The 24,755-nt window shown below is 45.4% G+C and overlaps 1 protein-coding gene across 2 annotated transcripts in view; it reads left to right on the plus strand.

Moving 5' to 3' along the window:
• LOC8025703 (choline transporter-like protein 4) overlaps positions 1-24,755 on the plus strand; it is a 647,806-nt gene that overhangs the window by 580,425 nt on the left and 42,626 nt on the right. For both annotated transcript variants that reach the window (XM_042292600.1, XM_029976939.3), the window contains exons 2-4: positions 18,373-18,421; positions 20,025-20,098; positions 22,742-22,820. In XM_042292600.1, the coding sequence (XP_042148534.1) occupies positions 18,373-18,421; positions 20,025-20,098; positions 22,742-22,820 (202 nt within the window). The remainder of the gene's footprint in view (positions 1-18,372; positions 18,422-20,024; positions 20,099-22,741; positions 22,821-24,755) is intronic.

The following is a 24,755-nucleotide window of genomic DNA, read 5'->3' on the forward strand; positions in this document are numbered from 1 at the left end:
GAGTCGCTGACCATCTGTGCCCCGATAAAGAAGTGATGGAGAGACTGGCACCACCGCCGAAGTTCTCCGCATCCGGCAACGCCGCCGAGCAGTGGCGGGCGTTCAAGCAGGCGATCAACTTCTATCTGAAGGCTACAGAAACGGCAAGCAAGCCGGATGAACAGAAAGTGGCTATACTTCTAACCGTCGGCGGTCCAGCGCTACTCGATGCCTACAACACAATCGACTTTGGAACTCCAACAACGGCACGACCACACCCAGAGCTCGACTACGAAAACGTGCTCACGAAACTGGGCAGGGCGATGCCAGACGCTTGGCATCAGGCTTAACGAGACAAAGACTGAGTTCAAAAGAGACAAGATGGTCTTCCTGAGACACCAACTGACAAAGGATGGGCTGAGGCTGGATTCAGAAAAAGTGAAAGCCATCAAGGATATGCCATCACCGACAGATGTCCCAGGAGTCATGAGACTGTGCGGTATGATCAACTATACTTAGCAAGGTTCTTACCAAAGATATCGCAGATCTTGGAACCCATAAGAAGACTACCCTATTGGAAAGACCAGTTCAAACTGGTACCAGTTTCAAACTTGGTTATTGCTCCAGTTAGACCAGTTTCATAATGGTTGAACTGGTCAAGGTGGTTTGAACTGGTCACACTGGTTGACTTGTCATGGCAGTTGAACTGGTTAAACTGGTTGACTGGTCATGATGGTTGAACTGGTCATGGTGGTTGAACTGGTCACACTGGTTCGACAAAAAATATTTTCATTTGTTCACGCCACCACTGCGCTTCGGAAATATTTATTATACACAAATGTAGACACAATACGCCTACTACAAGCATCAGCTGAATATACATTGAGCGCATACACATACACTCCACATACAAACATCAATACAACAGCACAACAGCACTGATCACTACCACCGAGCTCTGCGTTTCAGTCTTTTATACTGGTCGTTTTGAACGTACGGAATTTCTCGGTGACCGCCTAAGCAATAAAATATATTCCCAGCATGTTGATTTTTTTCCAGCAATGTCACCCCTCTAAGAGTATTTTAAACGGCTCAGGGGATTAATCTCTTAGTAAATAGTAAACGCTCGATCATTCCGTAATTATTTGAAAGCCACGAAATCAAAGTGAGAGAGCCAATACATGAAGCGAGAAAGAGGGGTCAAACTGGTAACCAGTTTGGTCATCTGGTTACCAGTTCGACCAGTTCGGCCAGTCTGGTGACCAGTTCGGCGTCTGGTGACCAGTTCGGCCAATCTGGTGACCAGTTCGGCCAATCTGGTGACCAGTTCGGCCAATCTGGTGACCAGTTAGGCAATATGGTGACCAGTCAGGCCAATCTGGTGATCAGTTAGAAGGCAGTCTGGTGACCAGTTAGATCAATATGGTTACCGGTTAGACCAGTCTAGCTACCAGTTGCACCAGTTTGATTTCCAGTTAGACCAATATGACCAGTCCAAATACCAGTCTGACCAGTTAGATTTTCAAACTGGTCTTTCCAATAGGGTAACCAACAAGGACGAGCCATGGGCATGGGGAAAGGAGTAGAAACAAGCACTCCATGAAGCAAAACAGCTGGTCATGACAGCTCCGATCCTCGCCTACTACAATCCCAAGAAGGAACTGACAGTGCAGTGCGACGCCAGCGAAAAGGGATTGGGAGCCGCTCTCCTTCAAGAGGGACAACCTGTGTCGTTTGCAAACAGAGCTCTGACTCCAACAAAGTACAGATACGTACAAATCGAGAAGGAGATGCTGGCAGTGGTCTTTGCACTGGGCAAATTTCATCAGTACACCTTTGGTCGCCACACGAGAATCATCACGGACCACAAGCCTCTACAGCCAATCTCTGGCAAGCAACTAGATTAGGTCCCCAGACGACTGCAAGGAATGCTCCTCTTGACTCAAAGGTATGACATCACGATAGAGTACCGACCAGGGAAAGAGCTCGTCCTGGCGGACACTATGTCAGGGGGATATCTACAAGAGACTGGAACGCCAGAACAGTTTGCTGATGTGAACGTTGTGAACTAGCTCCCAATGTCAGCAGAGACAATACAGAAGATCAAGGAGGCAGCACTCAAAGACCCAGTTCTACAGAGAGTGAAAACAACAATCCTAAGAGGATGGCCTGACACGAAGCGCGACGTCCGAACGGAGGAGAAGCCATACTTCACTTTTCGGGACGAACTAACTGTTGAAAGTAACATTATCTACAAAGGGCAGCGACTTGTCGTGCCCGCTACGTTGCGCGACGAGATCAAGAAGAAACTTCATACATCGCACATGGGCGTGGAAGGCAAACTTCGAAGAGCACGAGAATGTGTATTCTGGCCACAGATGAACTCGGAATTGAAAGACTACATCACGGCATGTGAGATATGCCAAGCTCACTCCGACAGACAACAGAAGGAAACTCTAAAGCCCCACCCTATGACAAGCCAACCATGGGAGCGAGTGGGTGCAGGCATCATGGAATGCAAAGAAAAAACATTCCTTGTGATCGTAGACTACTACAGTGGATTTTTTGAAGTAGACCAACTGCGATCGACTACATCAGACTATCAGGAAAATGAATAGCACTTTGCAAGGTATGGCAGTCCATCAGTTCTTGTCAGCGACAATGGTCCGCAATTTTCGAGTGAAGAGTTTGCGAAGTTTACAAGGGAATGGGACTTCGAACACGTGACATCGAGCCCAGGACATGCGCAGTCCAACGGCATGGCTGAAGCTGCTGTAAAAACAGCAAAGAAGATACTACGGCGAGCAATGATGAATGGAAGTGACCCTTACCCAACACCAGGGCCGTAACCAGGGGGGGGGGGGGGGGGGGATAGGGGGTTCTGACTTCCCCCCCCCCCCCCCCGAAATTTTTTTCTGGGTACGGCCCTGGTCGGTGCACTTGCAGCCAGCCGATTTTAATCTCCACCTCTGCGCACGCGCAGTGGCGCCGGTCGGCTACCGGATACCAAACCGGGACCGGTTCTCCGGTTTGCTGCAACTCTCCATTATATACCACCGATGCACATGATTCATAGGCGAAAATAAGACAATAGACACTTTCAAAATGGCTGCCGTTGTCCCCGAAAACGCCCCCCCGAAATTTTTTTCTGGGTACGGCCCTGCCCAACACTACTGGAGTATCGGAACACACCGAGACAGGGACTAAATGCCAGCCCTGTGCAGCTACTGATGGGAAAGAGAACCCGAAGCACCCTCCCTACCACGACCATGCTGCTACGATATGTCCACGGATCATCAACTGCAAGCGTGAAAAACAACTATTGAGGAACAAAATGGTGAACCATTACAACGCAAAGGCGAAAGATCTACCGTTACTACACCAAGGAGACAATGTGCGCATCCAACCTACAGGAAAACGTACATGGGACAAGGGAGTAATCGTGCATATATAGGGCAAAGAACAGATCGTATGATGTTGAAACGAATGGAAATGTGCTTCGGCGAAATAGAGTCTTCCTGCAGAAGGTAACACCCCCAACGTGGAACGGTTACGAAGAAACCGAAGTGGACAACGACGAGACCGAAAGCCGCCATCAGGATGAAGGCCCAGCGGGAGACAGCTGTGTCGCCGAGCCGCAGAGCAATCTGGTGAAGGCAACATCAGGGGATCCAAGCAGCCCAAGTACCCGACCAGTTCGTGAACGCCGAGTACCGAACTATCTGAAGGACTAAAGAAAGGGGATGTTACAATATGGCATTGTAGCTGTTTCTGTTGGCCCCCGCTAGGTGGCCAGTGGCGGCAGCGCGGTTAGGCGTCGGGCAATAAACATGGCTGACGAGCACATGTGTGGTTCCATCACTGGAGTCGACAAACAATGAACAGGGAGTAGTAGGGATTTTCTGCCGTTTCAATGAAAAACGTCACGAAGGTATACGGATCTGCGGGTTTGTGAGAAAACAAAACTTCGCTGCAATCTTTCGGCTCCTCCCCCCGCTATGTCATAACACAAAGAAAGTTGTGTCTGACGAGTTTAGCGACCCTGGCGTGCCAAAAAGGGAAACAGCATCGGATGAAGTACACGACAGCGGACCGTCAGACTACGGTGCGCAATAAACGCTATGTAGTCGGACGATGCGTTGTCACGTGCTTTGACCCCCCGCTCTCATTGGCTCATGGGAGGCCGTCGACCCGTCGCTTTCGCCAATCAACAAGCTATGCTGAAACGAAATAAAGTTAATTTGCGGTTACCGACGCGGTTTTGGAGGCCTCTATAATAGACATTGTGCGATTGATCGTATACGTAAGCTTTCGATCAACGATCCCGAAATATTTCGGGATCGTTTTGTTTACGCATGGAGTTGACATGGAGGTCGTGTCCATGTTCAGTAAAGTGGCACAGATGACCTCCATAACACGCAATAGAGAATGACCTCAATGTTCTTCTTCCGCGTAATGTGGTCGTTGGTCTAATTTTGATTTTTAGGGTTCAGCCCGCAGATATAATTCCAGCCACCTCACCTGCCGCCTAGGAGCTCGTCATAAAATCTAAAATCAGCGTCCACTCAAAGCAGCTGTGATACGCAAGCACTTCGAAAAAAAAGATAAAAGGCCACCAAAAAAATAAAAAAATAAACTTTTTTTTTCATTGTTTTTTAATGTTACGGTATAAAGAGACACGCTCCGTCCAGGCCGTGTCACAGGCGCCGCCACGGCCGTACGTACGCACACACGCAGGCAGAAAAGGACAGCCCGCATAGCCAAGATCTCCCGGAACCCGCGGCGAAGGAGCAGCTGCGGCGTCTTTTGTGGGGCAAAGCAGCCTGCGCCGTGAGGCTACATGCTCGAGGGGCTGCGGCGACGGGGAACGCCTGCACGAGTTCGTGATTCCCCCCCTCACCAGGGAAGGAAATCAATTAGCCTCGCCGTCGACATCGGCACGCAGTGTCGGGAAGAGGCCCACTACTGGACTCGTTTGCCCGCAGTGCCCGCGGACCGAGTCTGTGAGAGTTCATCGTTGCTCGAGAGCTCGTCCTACCACAGTTCCTCCAGCCTCCGGACCCTGAACTGCGGATAATATAGTTGTAGGGAGCGGGGATTAGCATCTCAGTGCTTACGAGGAAAGACTCCGAACGTTTGCGGAAAGTTCTTCTGTGGTGAAGACCTGATAGTTCGCAAGTCCTTCAACGGGAGTCCAGGTTGTCCTATACGGGTCACCAAATTGGTACTTTAAGTACGGAAGTCGTCTTCAGGGAGTCACAGCTGCAAGCACTCGATGAGTTGGAGCCCTTCAGCTAGTCACGCTCGCCACCTCGTGTACGTTGTTGCTATTGCCTCCAGTAATTTCAACGACGTGATGTCGACTCGATCTGCCAGACTCCCGAGTTGAGCAGCCCTTCTGCAAGCCGCGCACTTGGTGCGTATAGCGATCCTCGGGAACCTCTCTGCGACTTTCCGAAGGACCATCTGCACTGGGATCTTTTGTGCCTCAAACTATCAGCTTTTGGACGTCTTCTCTGGTTCTTCAGACGGAATTTGAGCTCGAGGCAGCAGAGACGGGCGCGAGGACGTTGTTCCGTTGTCGGAAACTCGCCCGCAACGACGCCGACGTTCGCTGTTTATCTTTCTTGTGTTGGTGTTAAAAAGTATCGCGCTACGCGGCTGCCGGAAGGGGAGTGCTGCCTGGCTGTCAGTAGCGCAACGCGCAGAGGCGAACGAAGACCTGCCGCCGGCGGCAGCGATGACGCGCTCTGGAGCGTTCACGTTGGCAGATTCTACGACACCGCTCAACCAAGCTGGAGGCAATCATGGTCAGTTCTCTGCCTCGAACTTCCACTCGTAAGAAAATTTAAGAAAAAAATAATTGTCTATTCTTTTGTAATGTACGGTCATAGCCAAAATAATCGAGAACGCGCATGTATTCGTAGCTGAGGGAACCGCCGACCGTTAATGAAAAGATTTGTTCAGTTTTTTTTTTGTTTATTTTTTGTTTTTATTTGTTCGTTCACTTCGCTGCACGATGACGGTCGACCTCTGACGTCGCTTGCCCACTTCGCCACGCTCGTACAGACTGACATCTTCCACGGCCCAAGTACCGGAAAGGGGGTGCTTGTGGTGGGTTGCGGGAGATGTCAGTCTCCCGCAACCCACCACAAGCGGGTGAACACGAAAGTGGGAGATGACGCACATACAATTTACATGTCCTCATGCACGCAGGTACTTAGATGGAAGAAAGGCACTGCCACCATCGACCTTATACACCGGTGGTAGCTTCTCCGGGCTTTCAAATTATCATTTTCTATAATATGCGGCGCATCCAGAAACCGAGTTCCGTTTGTGCATGAATCACGCGAAAGCATTCCGTTTGGAGTCCCGCGTGCGCAGTTGTGTCCCCTCATCTATCGTAACACCCTGTCGCTATTTCGTGAGACTGATTATTATTGTAGTCTATGGTTTGCATCAATCATTTTTAAGTCGAACAAGGCGCGGCGCACCACCTCCGAAGTATGGTCCTTGTTAATTACGATGTTCCAATGCGTCAGCTGCCGGACCATGCATATCATGAAATATTTGTCAACACATCTGCAAGACGTATACACCAACGCTACGAAGAAAACAGTGGTATGGAATCGAGCTGAAATGTTCATAAAAGGTGTCAGAGCCTTCATGCCATGGTGCATCGCGGAGCAGTACCTTTCCCTGTTCACGAAAGATTTGGTGGAGGTAGTTAATAAATAACAAAATATGAATAAAGACCCTGTGCTTTAGAACTTTAATTCTTGCAGCATAAATTTCCGACTTCATTAGTTCAGAAAATCATTACAAAAGCTTGAGTACTGCTCATTATCTTCGCGACAGGCACTAAAAATGTAGGCTCGAGACTCGGACGGCAGGCTTTTATGAGGAGGATATCGAAAACCGTCTGCCATGCTATGTCAAATGTCTTAGCATGGAAGGGGATTATATGGAATCATAGCTTAAGATGTATGTAGAATTCATTGAAAGTAAAGCGTTTCCCAACAATTTGCGTTACTTTTTTTACATATACTAAATATTTGAAAACAGAACTTAAGCGTTTGAGCATGCCGACTTTTACCGAAGGCGGCGATGCGTGCGAATTGATGCGTGACAATAAATATGGAAACAGCTCGGAAAAGACTGAGACCAGACGGAAGCTACCTCTTCCGTCGCCTTGTCTTTTGCTCCCATTTTCATATTTATTTAGTCCTGTGCAGTACGACGTCTGTTAAACCGCAGTCCCTCTGCTTATACATAATACAAAGAACAGTCTGCGGACACCGTCTGATGCGTTTTTTTTTTTCGCTTTTGTATGACAGTTCTGTCAGATTGGTCATACGACAACTGCTCCTTAGTCATGTTTCTAGCAGACATATATGTATGACTATGAAGAAAAACATTTTTCGAATATGTTTGAGACGTCTCCACAGATGATTTTGTCATCATGTCCGCAGATTAAAAGCCCGCAATCATCATAATCTCAAAGGGGCGCTGAAGTCATTTTTGGGAACGGTTGTCTTTGATCTTACATTGTTTAAAATGCGTTTGTTCTCAGATATACCAAGTCCTATACTACAAAAGCTACCTATTCATCTCAGGGCAATAGAAAACATGTTGACTCTTTTCTCTCGCGGACTACATTGTGTGGACCAATGAAAGCCTTAAAATACGCTCAGATTCCGAAGGATTTTATTATAACTTGTTTCGAAGAAGGTGTCTGATAGGTACACATTCGTATAAGACTCCTCTTTTTCTCCGCGGGTGAAGCCACCGTTGGCAACTCGCCGACAAGCGCCCTTCGTCGACCACTTTACTCGGAAGAAAATTCTTCCTAAAATGGCGTGTCGCGATCTTTGAATACGCTTTTAACGAGTAAATAAGCTACGCACTGTTGTGGTTTCGGGTTTGTTGGGATGTAGAGCGCCTAGATTGAGTTGTCACCACAAAAGGGCGATCTCTGAATCGGCTTCAGTGCCCCTTTAAGAAATACAGGTCAAGGTTACTACAATTTTTGTTCTTTGAATGAGATTCATAAGACGTGGGTAAATAGAAGGCCCGGTAGCTTAAACAGTACCAAGAAGAGAGAGAAAAAAAAAGGATTTTCATAGTTTTCTTTTAAACGCAGGTTTTACGTCTTACGACAGCTGCGAATACCTGACGCTTCTGTTCCCGGAGTCATTTCGCAAGCTACGGGCAAGAAGATTGTTTTGGATGATATATACCGATTGTCTAGATACGAATACGACAGCTCCCTTACTAGAGGCTCTTTCCAGTAGCCGCCATCTTCGTCTACTGGACTGTGGCAAGCGTTCTGAGCGTGCGCAGTAGCCCCCTTCCACGAAATATGAGACGCCGCGCATGCGGCCACAGCCCAATGACTCAGCATTTTTCGCCCGGGCGATAAGCGCTGGAAAGGTCCCTGTTGGCGGGTTAGTATCCCGGCCGAGGTTCATGCCCGCAGTCTCGCGGAAACTTAATGCGTTGGAAGCGCACGTGACCGAGATTTCGATTGCACATACAGAAAGATCCCCAGGTGGTCGTAAAATTAATTCTCATTTCTTCGCGGGGGCATGCCCCCACCCCCGGTTTTTGTCCCAGTTTTCACCCAACCAAAAAAAAAAAAAAAAAAATGAAGAGCCTTTAATTTTTTTTAGACGAACTTCAAAAGGTGCGAGTGTCAGAGCATCTAAGCTTGAGCCCCTTTCAGCCTCCTACGACGTATCCTAGAAACAAGAGGCCGCGTTGTTTTGCCCGTCTTCCGCCGTGTGACGAGGGAACAATGGCGCGACGCCCGCCAAAACGTCCGTCCTCGGAGCTTCGCCAGGCATTCGTGCTGGAATTCGTAGAGGATCTAGCGCCTGGTGACCCTTTTGGGAAACGGAGCACTGAAAGTTATGTAATGAAATTGCGACTACTTCAGCTGAAATGCAATGCAGTTAAGCGCGAAACACATGTACGACGAAACCGTCCGATCCGACGTCCGACCGCGCAATACGACGGTCGGAGGCGAGGGTTTTCAACGCTCTCCGATGCTACGAAAACCCTCTCCCCCCAAGGTCATTCCGGCAGTCTGCACGTCGGATCGGACGGTTTCGTCGTACATGTGTTTCGCGCTTTACGCGTTCATTCACGTTCTTTCGAATGTATCCAGTTAGCTTCCGTTCCTCACAAAACGCAGCTAACTTATGCGTAGAATAAGTCGCTGTGAATTTGTGCATTTTTATCAACATAATTTTGTCAAGTACCTGCGCCCGAGCTCCAATTACGAGCCACTCCAAAGACTGTAGGCATGTTACTGATGCTGAATTGTTTCGTAACTCGGGAAGCCTTTAGTTTTTGACTGGAAGTCGTGAAGTCGTGATTTTTTTAGAACAATTCATTGTGAGATGTAATTAGGGTTTCTTGTTCAGATGTGCCTGTTGCTGTGTTGAACTAATTTTGAAACTAATCGGTTACTAACAAAATACTTCTATCTAGTCATTGTACAGCCCTGTTAGGAAGTATACTCACCAAAGAGTCACAGTCCATTTACAGCGCGAGAATTAATTCGTACCCATTGGACACCCATTGGGGACGATCTATTTTAGTGGCGCCCTCTGCTGGTTTTTATTCGTGACGTCATGAGGGGGTTCATCAGTTGCGAGCACAAAGTTTGTACCTCTATGTAAAAGCTCTGTGGGAGCTTGGGAGTCGACGCGTTCTTAATCCAAAAACTTCAAAGTTGATCATTTCCGCCGAGGAAAGTTACATTTTTTCTATACTCAAGAAGTAACAGCGAATCTATAGTAAAAATACCATTCCGGAAATACGCAGCGCTTCCTATCGTCTTTCCTACGCACTACGGCAATTGTGTTCTTTTAGGATTTTGCGATTTCCCAACGCAAAGAAGGCAATACGATATCGAAACGGCACGTAACGACTTTGACACAGGTTCGCTCTGTTTTCTGCGTGTTCTGAACTCAGATTTCGTCTGTAATATGGTGCCTTCACTATCGCGTTACATATGACGCGAATGCTGTCTGACAACTTTTGCCGCTACATTGTACCTCTAGGTAGCTTTCGCGCTATTCTTTGAGACAATACAAAATGTCAACCGCTCCGTAATCCTGGCGTGTAGCGCTCGACTTGCCCTGATGTTGTGGGCCTTTTCTGTCCTTGAACGCAGCTGCGGCGAGGCGTGCTTTTTCGTCGCTACTTTCAGCCTGAGTCACCCGTGAGTCAATAGGGACCTTTAGCAAGCCGTTACCGTCTCCCGCGTACCGCATTACCGGAGCCTTTGGCTTCAAAGGCCAGTAGTGCGGAACACGGTAACGGTTTGCTAAAACGTCCCCTTTGTCGGCTGGGAATACTCTCGTGTTTTCTTTCTGGAGGGCCTTTTTTGCTTGTTTATAAAGAAGCAAAAAGTCATTTCCCCTTTCCCCTATAGGGGAAGGGGGAAATGACTAAGGGAAATGACGAAGGTGTTCTCGGGTAAGCGAGGTGGTTCCTAACAGGGCCTAGTTTCTTTGGGGTAAAAAGGAGTCACCAGGCTTGCCGACGTAACAAAAGCAGATTTTTTTTTTAACTAATTACGCAGGCAGGATTTGCGGAAGCACCGAACTGCGCTTACCGTCTACGCTTTCTTCACTCTATCGTAAATCAAGCATTTCAAAACAACCGCGTGTAGACAACAAAGCTCACCTTAAAAAAAAAAAAAAAAATATATATATATATATATATATATATATATATATATATATATATATATATACAGGGTGTCACAAAAGAAAATTTACACGGTCTTTTTTACCGCAAAAATAAACGAGGCATCGCCGAACGCTCATTCTCCGCCCAAACGTAGAGCTAGAGGTCCCCACCAGATGCCAAAGTTTCAGCCCGATCCGATAACTTAATAAAAAGTTATAAGTGATTTTCTGAAAATGTCAATGGGAAAATGGCGGCCGACGGAGTTTTCAAACACAAGGGGCTCTATGGCACCAGAAACCGAAAACGGGCAAAGATGGGCTCCATTTTCCCATTGAAATTTTTCAAAAAAACTTTTGATTAAGTTATCGGATCGGGCTGAAACTTTGGCATCTGGTTGTGACCTCTAGCTCTACCTCTGGGCGGAGATTGAGCGTTCGGCGATGCCTAGTTTATTTTTGCGGTAAAAAAGACCTTGTAAATTTTCTTTTGTGACACCCTGTATATATATATATATATATTTCGTATACACCGTGCGCGTTTCTTTTCCTCGCAGTTTGCATTCTGTTTGCCATGTACATGTAATACGTTTGGTTGTAATATTTATTTAGTATTATTATATTTATTTTTGGTAGATACTATACGCCCAAAGTACTGTTCACACGTCGTACGCAAATTAACCTTCAGCATCGCTTTAAAGCAGGGATGGGCAAAATACATGCAAATATGTATCGAAATACAAATACAAAATACTTCGTCAAAAATGTATTTAATTACAAATCTAATTACATTTCCAAAAAAGCATTTGAGTACAAGATACAAATACAACCAAATGTGTTTGGTCTCCCTCCAAATACTTTTCCAAATACATTCCTCAAAATTTGCGTCAGCGACTTCAGGGCACCTGCAATGGGTTTCTAGGTATCTCATTTTAATTTTGCATCGCACACTCGGGAGTTAGTGTGTGAGGCTCTAGTAACGTAATAGAAATATAATCACAAAAAAAATGTAATCAGCTTGGACGTAACAGGTGAAAAAAGTACAAAGCTTCACGCAGTTCTTTTTTCTTTTCTTTTCTTTTTTTTTTTTTTTTTTTTTTTTTGCCGATTACATTTTGGTATAGGCCAACAAAGAACCGAGACGGCCAAGACGCGCAGCGCTAGCTAGAGAATTTTTTATTGTTGCAACTCGCACCAGTTAGGAAAATCTGGACGACCCGTGCATTTAGAATGTTCCAGGCAAAAATATGGATGGAAATCAGGCTGGAAAGCATCTCAAGTTGTCACAGGCACTTATTTAGCCAGTCTGCCTGTGAACGTCGATTTCGACACTATTCTTGCCCTAGACTAGCACCGTAATCACAAAGTCACTGAACGCTTGTGCTTGATTGAGAGACACTGCATTCGGGTGCAGAACTTAGTTTTTTTCCTGCTCTGGACAGCGCCAATAAATTTTAGGGATGTATTTTCGCCTACAAAATTGTATTTAATTACAATTGTATTTGAAATACCGACATTTTAGTATTTAAATACACACGTCAAATACATTGCCCAATTTGTAATTAAATACAAATTCAAAATACACAAAGTATTTAAAATACGTATTTCAAATACTTATATTTGGAATACTGCCCATCCCTGCTTTAAAGCATTGAATTGATTAGAGAAAGCATTCTCTCCCTCTACTGATGCTTCCCTTCGTTTACCCGCGCCTTTTATCTATTCGGGGTTCCGGGGAGCCAAAGCGGGACAAAACTCCGTCCCACAGGCACGCTGGCGGGACAGCGGAACCACGGCCGGAAAAGTGAGATCTGCCTAAATCGGGACAGCTGGTCACTTCATTCTAGAAGGCAAATTTAGCGAATTCCCAATCTACTGCGTGCGAGCTAACATTGTCCTTCTCGTTTTCGGTGACAATAAAACTTGTCGCGAGAAATGTGTCACGCTTCTGTTGACCCTAAATCCAGTGCCGACTTGTCGTTCGATCTTGCGGTGTGGAAGCGAGATATATTGGCATTACGTGCTCGGCTGCTTCGTATGGAATTATGTCTTAGTCGTATTTCGTAGTTTGATTTGTGTTCTGCAGAGCGGGTTTTTATGTTCGCATTTGTATGTAGCATAGGCTTTGTGTGATGTAATCATAAACGTGCGGACAATTTAAGACATTTCGCACGTGTTCGTTTTTTCCGCTAATTTTGAGCGACTTTTCAATCGACCTCGTGCAAACAGAAATTAGTCTTGGTGTTGACGGCAGGTCGCGCCTGTGTTTGGCCCTAAATGCAGTCTCGACTTGAGCTCTCTCAACGGAGCAGCGATGCGCCGAGGGAGCGGCGGTCGACTCTGAGCGGGAAAATGGCCGCCCACATGCTCTGGGCGCTTGGCGGCTCCGATGAAGCGTGGTCTAAGCTCAGGCCGGAGTTTATATTACAGTTTCCCCGAGCGGAGCGAGGGACGATCCCGCAAAGTGCAATATTGCCAACCGTTTTCTGTTTGGAAGCCCAGCTTCGAAACGGTCGGCAAGCTGGTTGCCAAACAAATCGCACTTGGCGCGATCAGCCCTCGCGCCTCTCGGGGTTAAGTAAATGAAATAGAATCTCAGGCTCGAGCTTGCACCAAGCGTCGTCGGAACCGCCAAGGGCTGGCAACATGCCGGCGGCCGAAGCAACCGTTGGTCGCTCAGCGTCGACTACCGCTCCCTTTGCGCATCGCCGCTCCTTTGAGAGAGCTCTCCAAGCCCCGCTGCGGACGGTGGAACTACAGTTTATAGAATTCTAGTACACTGTAGTGGAACCGCTTATGGTCAGAACATCCATCGAGTCAAAACATCCAAGAGGTCACGTGACACCAGAGTCAGAATATCCTACGAGTCAAGACATCCATCCGGGTCGAGCGCGTTCAGTAGCGGCCCCGGAGTCAAGGAGTCACTGACTCCTTCCACTGGACGGCCAAAAGTCACTTCCGGTGCACGTAACTCCGGGGCTTCGGAGTCAAGCTCCGAAGCACCGAGTCCGGAGACGGTGCACGTAGAGTCAAAGAAGCTAAAATGACGTCATTTCCTGACTGGTGACGATTTCCGGCGCTAAAAGAGGAAAAAACAAACAATATGGCGGGATAAGCTGCTTCGGTTTTGTCGCGGGTGCGCGGTTTGCTCGCTTTTGTTAATGAAAAGTGGTCAAGGTAAGACGAATAACGCGTTCGAATATCTTTTTCAGGTAAGGCTCTTTCGGAAAATGCATTGGACCGTATTTTGTTTGGTTTGAATATGCTAATAAACAACGCAAACTTTCATTTGACGCCGTGTCTTGATCGCCGTTGCACGGAAACTCGGTAATATTGACGATAGTCCTGTCCGCGCTCAACAGAGCAAAACGGGGTATGAACGCGACTTTGGAAGCCGGTTGGACACTCACGCAGAGCATGATACCGATTAATGTTTTGTTAGCGTAGCTAAATCGGGGTGCACGTTGACTGAGGCTCGCTTCGGCCGACAAAACCTTGATCGCCGAGCGCGGCCGAACTTCCCGTGTGTATACGAATACATTTTATAGGAAGTTCGTTACGAGGGGCAGAACAAACGTATGGCCGTATAAAAGTATCGCAACCGGCGGGGTAGATTCGCTGAGCTCTGTATTTTGCGTGTACTGACGACGTTTTTTGTCGGCTTTTATAACAGTAGCTGCCTTTGCACCGCCAAGCGAAGGCGGCGAAGGGCTCGATCGCTTTGCATCGCTTCGAACAGCAGCGCTGATGTACAATCACCCTCTTTTTCTTCAACGACCTTGTCAAGACTTCTTCAATACCGGCGTCAAATAAAAGCGATCGTGCTCGCCATCGTCTGCTTCCAGTTTATTCGGAGACCGTCTGGCACAGGGGAGGAAGCGGAAGTTGCGTAGAAGCAGGTTTGGAGCCGCGGGTTTTTTTGCCGTTCAGTAGGCGCTCCGATGACTCCAACTCGAGGCACACCGTTCGGAGGCAAGGGAGGCGCTACTGAACGCGCCCATTGAGTCAAAACATCCATCGAGTCAGAACATCCATTAATGTCTAAACATCCATCGAGTCAGAAAATCAATCGGAGTCGAAACATACATCTGAGTCAAAACATCCATCGAGTCAGAACATCCATCCGTACCTAAACATCCATCGAGTCAAAACATCCATCGAGTCAGAAAATCCATCGGAGTCGAAACATGCATCTGAGTCAAAACATCCATCGAGTCAGAACATCCATCCGTACCTAAACATCCATCGAGTCAGAACATCCATCGAGTCAGAAAATCCGTCAGAGTCTAAACACACATCTGAGTCAAAACATCGATCGAGTCAGAACATCCATCAGAGTCAAAGCATCCATCTGATCCAAAACATTATTATTTGAATTGAAAAGAAAAAAAGAAAACAATATATATGAATTTTTGCCGGCTCGTAACGTAGCTGCCACGAATCGCCTAGTAGCGTGCTCTCGAGCTGCGCGGGTCAAACGACAGCAAATAAAACGCCCCCCGAGAGGGAAATGAAGCGGATTTACCCGGCAATGCAAGTAAATTCCAATCTTGAACCACGTCACCTGATCACGTAACATTACCGCTCGCCGCTTTCGAGTGCCATTGCCACTGCGCCGTCGTGTCCTACCTGATTTTAATACAGAGGGAGCACAAAAAAAAAAAACGTTTTATTTTATGCTCCTAAGCTGCAAGAAAGACACGGGGTCACTGACGAGCGTACACCCCCTAATACAGTGATAAAACGAAAGAAAATGATTTCGCTCCGTTTACATGCTTCACTCTTCGCGTTTACCATTGCGACTGCCGTCCTTCAGCTGGCAACGTTGCTTTCTTTCACTCGTGTTCTGTCGCTCTCTTTTGCGATCTTTCACTCGGGACCCCGGGTGTCGGCGCACGGGATTTGCCACTCCTCCTCACCCACCTTTACCCCCCTGGCGAAATGTTAATCGCGGCGTGTTATCCCCATTGTGTGCGTTTAACTTCAAGCACCGAGGCACTGCGGAGAAGCTATAACTGCGAAACTGACACCGCGATCTTTCGACTCACTTCGCCGCAGTTGAGCAGCGTGTTTAGGCGAAAAACACACTTTCAAAGAGGTCTACGCACGCACGCGCCTGGTGTCTTAAAATAATAATAATAATAAAGGAACAGGAAACGTTGTAATTGTTGATATTTACATTGCAGCCAAATCTTCCAAATTTAACCGTGGCTATTATGCCAAGGTATATGTTAGGCAGCGATGTTCTAACATCCTGTACTCATTACTCGTGCTTTTTTTTTTCTTTTTAATTCAGAATCGAAGCAAATATTTGCATATAGCAAGAATATTTATAAATCCCCTCAATTAGCTACGACTGGGCTCCTTTATAGATAGGCCGTATACTTCCTGGCGTTTATTTATTTCAAAATTCGGCGGATGTTTTTCGGTATTTATTTATTTCTAAAATACCGGTGAATTGTCTCGTGCAGACTCTTAAAACGGCTTTTATCGAGGGGAGAAATCTCGAATAGAAACAATCAAGTGGAGCAACAATTCAACTTTTATTTTACACCTGAAAAACCATGTTTTTCACGCTTTATTATTGTTATATATGCTGATGGCACCTATCAGACATGAAGGTAAACATCTTCGACAGACGTCTGTCTGGATGGGAAGTTATAATGGAAAAATATTTGACTCCAACCAAAAATTAAACTTGGACCCAACGTTTCAAACCCAGAACGTTGGGTCCGAGTTTAATTTTTGGTTGGAGTCAAATATTTTTCCATGACCTATCAGACAGCATGAAAAGCGCACCATCATGGTGTCCTCGTGTTTCTGTACATGTTCTATCATCGCTGAACTAATCATAAGCAGAAAATGCACAGTGACTTGCGCTTTTGGGGCTGCTTTCACCCAAACAATATGAAAGACACTCCAAACCACCCAACTATAGGTCCACAAAGAAGGAGGGCAACTTTCAAGGGGGCAATCTACAGAAGGGCACAATGAGGTCAAACTTTGGGGGATAAACTAAAGATCAAAATACCAGCACTGAAAAAAAAAAAAAACAAAAAAAAACAGAGTGATAATTAAGAGCTTTCAGACCACTCTCTTGAGAGACATGCTGACGGTCAACCGAAAACGACGACTGTAAATAAAAAGGGAAAAAAAGAAAAAGAAAAAACCGAGTGTGACGACCGTCTGCAAAATACTTTTTTGGTGAAAAAAAAGAAAAAAAAAAAGGCTGCCGCTTGTACGAAAGTATTTAAAAACCGGTATTTTTCGGATTTAACCGATTTTTTTTTTCGACACCGGCGAATGTTTTTCCGTGTTTTTCGGTCAAAACCGGAAAGTGTACGGCCTATTTAGAGGTCTAATTTTATGTCAAATCCGTCATTTCCTTGCCATCCCAATGTAGGTATTGGAATTTCTGTGGCCTTTCTGCGAGATTAAATTTAACAGAGCTCATAAGTGGGCATTTAGAAGCTTGGAAACAACCTTGGTGAATTCAGCTGAATTTTCGTTTAGTGAAAGGTGTGGAAAAAGGCACAGCAACTATTCAGTATGTGCTTAAAGAATATTCGGCCAAAACTACTCGGTATTCACTTGGAATTGACTTCGATCCCGAAATCCACTATTTGCACATGCCTAAACGAAGAATTGCTGGTTTTTGTGCGAACGATGCTCCCATCGATCGCAATGAATGCGGACAGCAAGTCGTCTGCTTCTTGCACAGGTCAGATAGACGCCGAGTTCTGACTGGCTCGGATTGAAGTATAGCGGGTAGGCTTCAAAGCAAGCTGCCTTGAGGTCTAAGAGCTCAGCACTCTGACGTCACCACTACCCCTGCAAAAGTAGCAGACGAACTTGCATTCCGCATAGCTATCGCTCATTCTCCGCCCAAATGGGGTCCTAGCAGATGTCAAAGTTTCAGAACTGACCGTTCTGAATATTTCAATGAGAATGCGGCTCGTTTTCGGCCGTTTTCAGTGAGTACATGGCGCCATTCAGCTGCATGTAATATAGGAGCTCCAGTAACATATATGTATACACACACACTTTTTTTTCCTCTCTCAAGATCTCAATATTTATTATTTCCATTCAAGAAACTACTTTGTATATGTATATTAAACATGTTCAAGATAACTCCTTGCAGATACTTGACTGTAAAATTACATTTTATTTCTGCGAGAAGGCCAGCAGAGGAAAAAGGCAGTTCTGCCTAGCAGGTCCTTTGGTTTAGCATAACATTATTATACTGCTTGCTAGTCTCAAGTTTAAACTGTTTAAACTGTTTGCCTACAAGGGTAAAGCCCATTTTAATTATACTAATGACTTTATTATTTTTAGTTCACCGTGAACTTCAGAGTATGCTCGTAGCAGTATTTTTCTGTACAAAATTATCGACTCTCATATGTGCCAGGAAAAGTATGCATTTCAACTTTCCTGGCCAGGAGCCAGCTGGAATACAAGTTTCACCATTTACCGTAACTCTAAAATTATTTTGCAATGGGATTCGGAAATATTTTTTATGACATCAAATATTGTGAACATATTTACAAAGCTTTTTGGCTAGTTGTTTTCACAAATGGGACAAACATCTTAAACATTGTCCATTGTATAGTGTACGCAGAAAGTCCTTCCACAGATGGGGCAGAATATTTGCATTGCGTTTCTAAAACTGTATTATTCTTTTCTATGTCCACAGGAGAGCCACACAAATTCGATCCAGAATTCAAGGGACCACTCAAGAACAGGCAAGTCACTCTTTTTGTTTGCGAGGTCATGCATGCATGAGCACTCTCCTAAAGCTAGTGGCTAGTATCCGACAAAAAACGTGAGACTATGAGCCGCCAAAAAATATGTTCACACAGTGCCCTTCTTCGAAAGATCAATTTCATGGTTTGTTAAATCGGTGACACAGTTAGCTGAAACACAACATACTTCGTAAAGTTTATTTGCGCGCCTTAGAAGTTCTCTGTATCTCAATACCAAGCATTGCCTCCCATGTTTGTTTTGCATATGATCACATTCTAGCATTCTGACATTTTCTGGCAATTTTTAGTTCTGCAAGAAAAACTGAGAAAAACAAAAAGGCAATACTATAATCACACCTTCGGCCTAGCCATGGCACAATCGGTGCATTCTCGTGAAGCTACGGCTCGGCAGAGTTCAAGCCGTTTAGAACTTCTGTGTCTCCTTTTTGTAATCTTGAGTCGTCGAATCCAACCGGGTGCCTTGCGGGTGTCACGTGCCCTTTAGGAGGGGCACACGGTTGCACATGGCAAGAGTAGTCACGTGACGTGTTCGGAGCGCTGGATTGGCTAGGATGTCTGGTAGCTCTCGCTGTAGCTCACCATGAAGTGAAATGGAGTATAGACTGCCGAAAGTGCAATTAGCGTGTCCGTGAGCTGGTGGAAATATAACATTGTGAAATTAAACCGGGACTGGGGCAGAAGAAGCAAAAGCGTTTACAGTGGCTGAAAAAGAAATATGCACAGCAAGTGTCTTATTTATTGAAACACACCCGTTATACACACCACCGCAACGCCACCAGACTGCAGAATATCCCGTTTTGAAGCTCACGTGTAAAAACCACACTTGCAGCTCAAAAGAGAACACAAACAACCTTTGTGACCAGATAAATTGTACTTAAGGGGTCTTTGGCTTTCATCTCATGAGGTCACCAATCCTCCAAGTAAATACACAAAAGACGGAGAACACACCTTAAAATGAGCTGGTAAAAATAAAATAAACCTCATTCTTGTACGGAGGAGTCTTGACTAAGAAAAGCTTCAAGGGGAAAATTTGAACTGCGTCTTTCTTAAAACCATCTGCACACCTCACATACACACACACACATAACTAAGGCTCTAAAAATCCCTCATAAATACTCGCAAGCTGTAAGGTTGCGTGACTACCGTAAAATTCAGGGGGAGCGTCCACTCCACTTTCACTGAAAACTGAGTTAATCTATACAAGGGCGCTGTATATAGATGAACCCAATTTGCGGAATTCCCAAGTTTGGGAAATGTTAATAGTCATCTGGGATTGTCTCTTTTACACCTTTCCCAAAATAATCTCTGTGTATAGTATTTCCGTTCCCGACCAGAGTGCATCGTACTTATTACATTTGTAAACATGTCTAGTTATTTCCAAATTAGCTGCGTTGTTCTTTACGTTGGTTCTGTGCTCGGGGTATAGACGCCGCTTTTGACTGACACTTTATGCGTGCAGCATTACGTGTAAGTTGTCGCAGCGAAAGTGACGGCCCGACGTGCCGCCACGATTAACGGCTTTTCCCCGTGTCGGCTGGTCCGTAACTGCGAGTAATCAAGCAGCTGCGCTCTGTGAATGCAGGAGTTGCACGGACATCATCTGCCTGTTCCTGTTTGTATTCTTCCTCGTCGGCTGGGGCATTGTGGCCTTTTTTGGTGAGTGGCGCAAAGAGGCTCTCAAATGATTAACCCTTCTCTTTTCATAAAAGGAAAGATTTTTTATTTGTGCTGTTTTTGTGTCAATCTGTTTGTTCGCGTCAATCTCGTGTTTAGTCTTTACTTCTCTGTTCGTTGTGATGTCTTTCTTTTTTTGGGCAGCTGCATGTTGCTAGGTTTGAAACATGTGAAAAACTGGAGTGAGGTCATTGAATAAGAATTCTAGAATCCCCGTCTGGGTCAAAAGATAGAGAGAGAATGCCTTCAATGGTAAGGGCTAAACAATGTGTATTATACTTCTGTTTTTTTTTTTTTACCCGTCAGTCTCTTTCACTTGCTTTTTTAATTATCTAGTAGTACTATTTTTCGTGTTTTGATGAATTATCTGGAAAATGATTTATTCTGTGCTTGCACTATTAGTTTTTTCTTTGTAAAAACGTTAGGTGGCACATTACTTCATTCTTTAACCTTTTAATTGCTTTCTACAACTTTTGTTAGTTGTTTTCTCACATTCTGCATTGTTACAATGATGCATGGTTATCAGCGAAGGGCAGAAGATGTGGTAATGGAGACATATAGAGTGAATTTAAGAAGGTAGAAGAAGAGGAGTCAGTGAACCTAGTAAACAAGTTCTACACATATGGTGACCACCTTCCTGTTAGCGAAATGCGGGACACGCGCGGCGGGGGCGGGGGGGGGGGGGGGGGGTAGGGGGTGGGGGATAGGGGGATAGGGGGTAGGGGAAATTTACGAACACGCACACAAAGAACCGAGGCTTTGCTAACCCATTTATTATCCTGTACTGCTTATACACCTGCTAATTGTATTGCGGCAATTAAGCTCAAATAATTTCCACTACCAGTGATATTTTTCGTGCCAAACATGTTATAAATGTGTCGAAATTCAGGACATAAAAATTGACTGTTAATAACTGAATGCATCAAGTGGAAATAATAAACAGTAAGTCTTTTTCGGGTCATTGTTTTCTATCAACGCTTACTTTTACCAACATGGTCCTACAAAATTTTTTTAACATTATGACCTTTTTCGATCGTTGCGAGTTTGGCTGTTTTTACTAAAAACAAAATCCACAGCAACCCTTTCGCATTGACATAGCAATTTGAAAATAATTATAATATTTTATATTTAAACTTTTGATGAGAAATTTTTCTTACGGTAGTTTTTCACCAAAGGGAGAGGCACAACGGTGCATGCGCGTCGGCTCTCCTGCAAGAACCACGGTCGCTTCCCGCAATGCTTGGATAGAAAATGGCTCACCTCTGCGATTCACATGATTACCAGTGACCTCGGTGCTTCCCCGTGCCCCGTTGATGGGCAGTACCATAAGTCGCAGAGTAAATTTTACGACAGTGTGAAATGCGGGACATGTTGAAGATTTCGGAATTTCTCGCGGAACACGAGCCCTAAATGCGGGACAGTCCCGCGAATCGCGGGACGGGTGGTCACCCCATCTACACATGTTCTAGACAAAACACGTACTAATTATTCTCAACGTTTACTTGTACTTGGTACACTTATCAGTTCGTATTCTTGAGGCGGCAGGCACAGCGGCGTACGAACTTGTTTTTGAGTGTGTGTGTGGGGGGGGGGGGGGGGGGGGGGGCAAACCAAACCCGACCCGACCGCCCCCCCCCCCCTTCCCCCCCAGGGCCGGGGGGCGATGCCCAATTGGTATCCCTTGGTCGCCGCCGGTCAGTGTTTGCCCTGCCCATTGACGGCTGTTTCAGGGGTGGGGGTGGGGGGCGAAACACATGCCTTGCCCCCCACTCTGAGAACTGGGGGAGCAAGCGCCCCCCTTGTCCCCCCGGTTGGTACGCCCATGGGCAGGCATCTTCAGCCTGGAGAGTATCCGATGATTTGACGACATCGGTGTCTGAACCTTCAGCAATGCGATCGAGTGTGTCGTATGCTGGCAATCCAATTTCCAAAAGCGTTCTAATTTTTTTTTTTTTTAACTTGATAGCTCGTTTTGTGTTCAGTATGGCTCTGTACCATCGGACTGATGACATGCACTCCTAGTCTCGTACACTGGCTTGTACTCGCAACGCGTTCATCATTGAGCTCCATCACGTCGATCCACTGGCTCTTCGTCCTCAACTTTTTCAGCACGCAAACTAACCAACGGTGTAACGATAAAAAGCTAGTGGAACTGAAACTCCGTTTTCTACAATCGCTCGTAAAGAAAACCAGAGAAACAAAAAGTCTTAGGCACGGTTTTGGAGAGCACTAGGAGTGAAACTCACGTGGCTTCCGGCAAACCTGCTTTTAGTGACGTAGGTCGATGCCTCCCTTCTGACCGCCCCGACACCTTGCGGTACACTGTTACGTCACAGGGCACTGGCGGGCACTTTGAATTTTTTTGGCGTGTCAGAGGCCCTTTAATGATTGCGCGATCAAGATTAGAGCTAAAGATGTCGGTACCTGCGGTGGACAAAAGGTATTACCCAAATGTTTTGGCGGGACTCCTGATTGCATGCATATCATAAACTTCTACACTTCAGGCACAGCCAGGCCAGGTTTGCGGGCGTCTAAATGACATTTTCTTGCACACGGGTCACGTGTAAACCATGCACATGTCTCACAACATTCACATGTTTGCCCAACTTTTCATTCTCGTTTCAGCCTACAGAAATGGGAATCCCGAGAGGCTCATCTATCCCACGGACAGCCAGGGAAACATCTGTGGGAAGGCGCCGTTCGAGTGAGTCTCCGCCCTTTTGGCCCAGACTCTCGTGGCATAGAAAAGGGTTGGAACTCGTTTAACTCGTTAGTGCTGGAGGGTCCTGCCCTGTCTGAATAGGGCTTTGAACTGCCTCATTAACTTCACCTAAGATTTATTACTGAGGTCACTCCGGTTAATACTTCTGTACCCAAGCCTTATTGGCAATTATTCTCTTGTGCTGTGCTTTTTTGTTTAGGTAAATTTGTGGGTTTATGAGTTTCTTTAGCTGGGTCATCATGCAGTTAAAAGCTTTTAGATGTTAACTGCATGACCGAGGCTAAGATAAGGAAATTAAAGCTAGGAAAGTCTACATTTATTTCCACAAAAGCACCACTGAGCCTGTTCGCTCGAGAGAACTGCGGACGTTTATATTGAAGACCAACAGGATGATCGCCGATGACATAAACCGGGGCGAGTACTGGTGAAGATTCTTAATTTAATCTATGTTCAAATATAATCGCCCGATGTTTACAACAAGTGAGCTTACACTTTTTTTTTTTTTTTGCCGGAATTAAATTTTTTACTACAGTAAACTTTTGTTAATTCGACCTCGACGGGACCTTGAAATTTGGTCGAATTATCCGAATGATTGGATTAAAAAAAGGACAGAAAAAACGGTTAAAATTAAACTTCCTGTTATTGTCCAAAGCACTCACGGATGGTCTGATGCCGTCTGCGCTTGAAACGCGTGTCCAGATACATGCTTCCAAGAGCAGCGTAACTAAACGTCACGTCCCCAGAAAATCGCGCACACACACACAAAAAAAAAAAAAAAAAAAAAAAAACGTTTTTCGAGCCGACTTTGGCGCCAAGCCAAAATCAACCCGACGACACACACACACACACAAAAAAAAAAAAAAAGGAAAAGAGAATTTGCGTTTTCCGACGCGCAAGATGGACCGCACACGATGCTACAGAGAAGGGCCGCTTTGAGAGCGCGCGTCGAGAAAGCTTCGAGCCGGCTTTGGCGCCGAACAACCAAACCGTTGGCGACAAAAGAAAAACAACAACAACAAAATATAGGAAAAGATAATTTACGTTTTTCAGTGCGCAAGATGGAGCGCACACGATGCTACAAAACGCTTTGAGAGCGCGCGCATACAGTTTCCGGATATATTTACTCGTTAACACGGGGGGAGCACTGAATAAATAAACTTTTTGATGCCATTTAAGAAAGTTTATCATTCTGAAATTTGCGTCAGCTGTTTTATTATTTGAGCATTCATTCACATTGAAAGCACACTGACCCCCTTTTTTAAGTCAATCCATGGAGCAGTTTGTGATGTAAATTAACAGCTTCCTGTATTATCAGTTTAGCATATGTCTCTATCCATTTTTGTTCCATTTAGGTTATTAAAAGCTAAGAGAGTAGCTATATTGCCAACTACACACTAAATCTACTAATTTGAGCATATTGTAGAAAAGTGTTTAATTTTGCATGTCTTGTTTTGTACATAAAGGCAATTTAATTGTAGGTTAATTCACATTTGCCCAGTCGGAATTTTCAATTTGCTCAAACCTCATGAGCACGATGTTCTATAACATTACCATAAATGAAAGCAGAATTAGTTCGTGGTGTTTGATAGTATATAATTAAAAAAATTATGACAGAACATATTTGTTGACTTTTTATCATAAACTTGGGATGACATAGAAAAATAATTAATTCATATAAAACATAGACTGGTCATCCTTGGTTCGATCTCCCGAGGTTGCCAGCATGCTGCAGAGTTTGAAGCGTTAAATTCTTTTTATATATAAATGGCTAAGGGTATAGGTGGTATTCACTGAGCCTGCAGGTTCGATTTTGCCAGGGAGCGCCACCGTCGATCCGCCATCTTCGAGGTCTCGGTTTGACTGGCTTGGGTTAGAGCACTATATAGCTCCTACGGAGCAGAGTAGCGCAATCCTTTG

The sequence above is a fragment of the Ixodes scapularis genome, unplaced genomic scaffold (genome assembly GCF_016920785.2).
Source record: "Ixodes scapularis isolate PalLabHiFi unplaced genomic scaffold, ASM1692078v2 PGA_scaffold3__209_contigs__length_174095766, whole genome shotgun sequence".
Lineage (NCBI taxonomy): Eukaryota > Metazoa > Arthropoda > Arachnida > Ixodida > Ixodidae > Ixodes > Ixodes scapularis.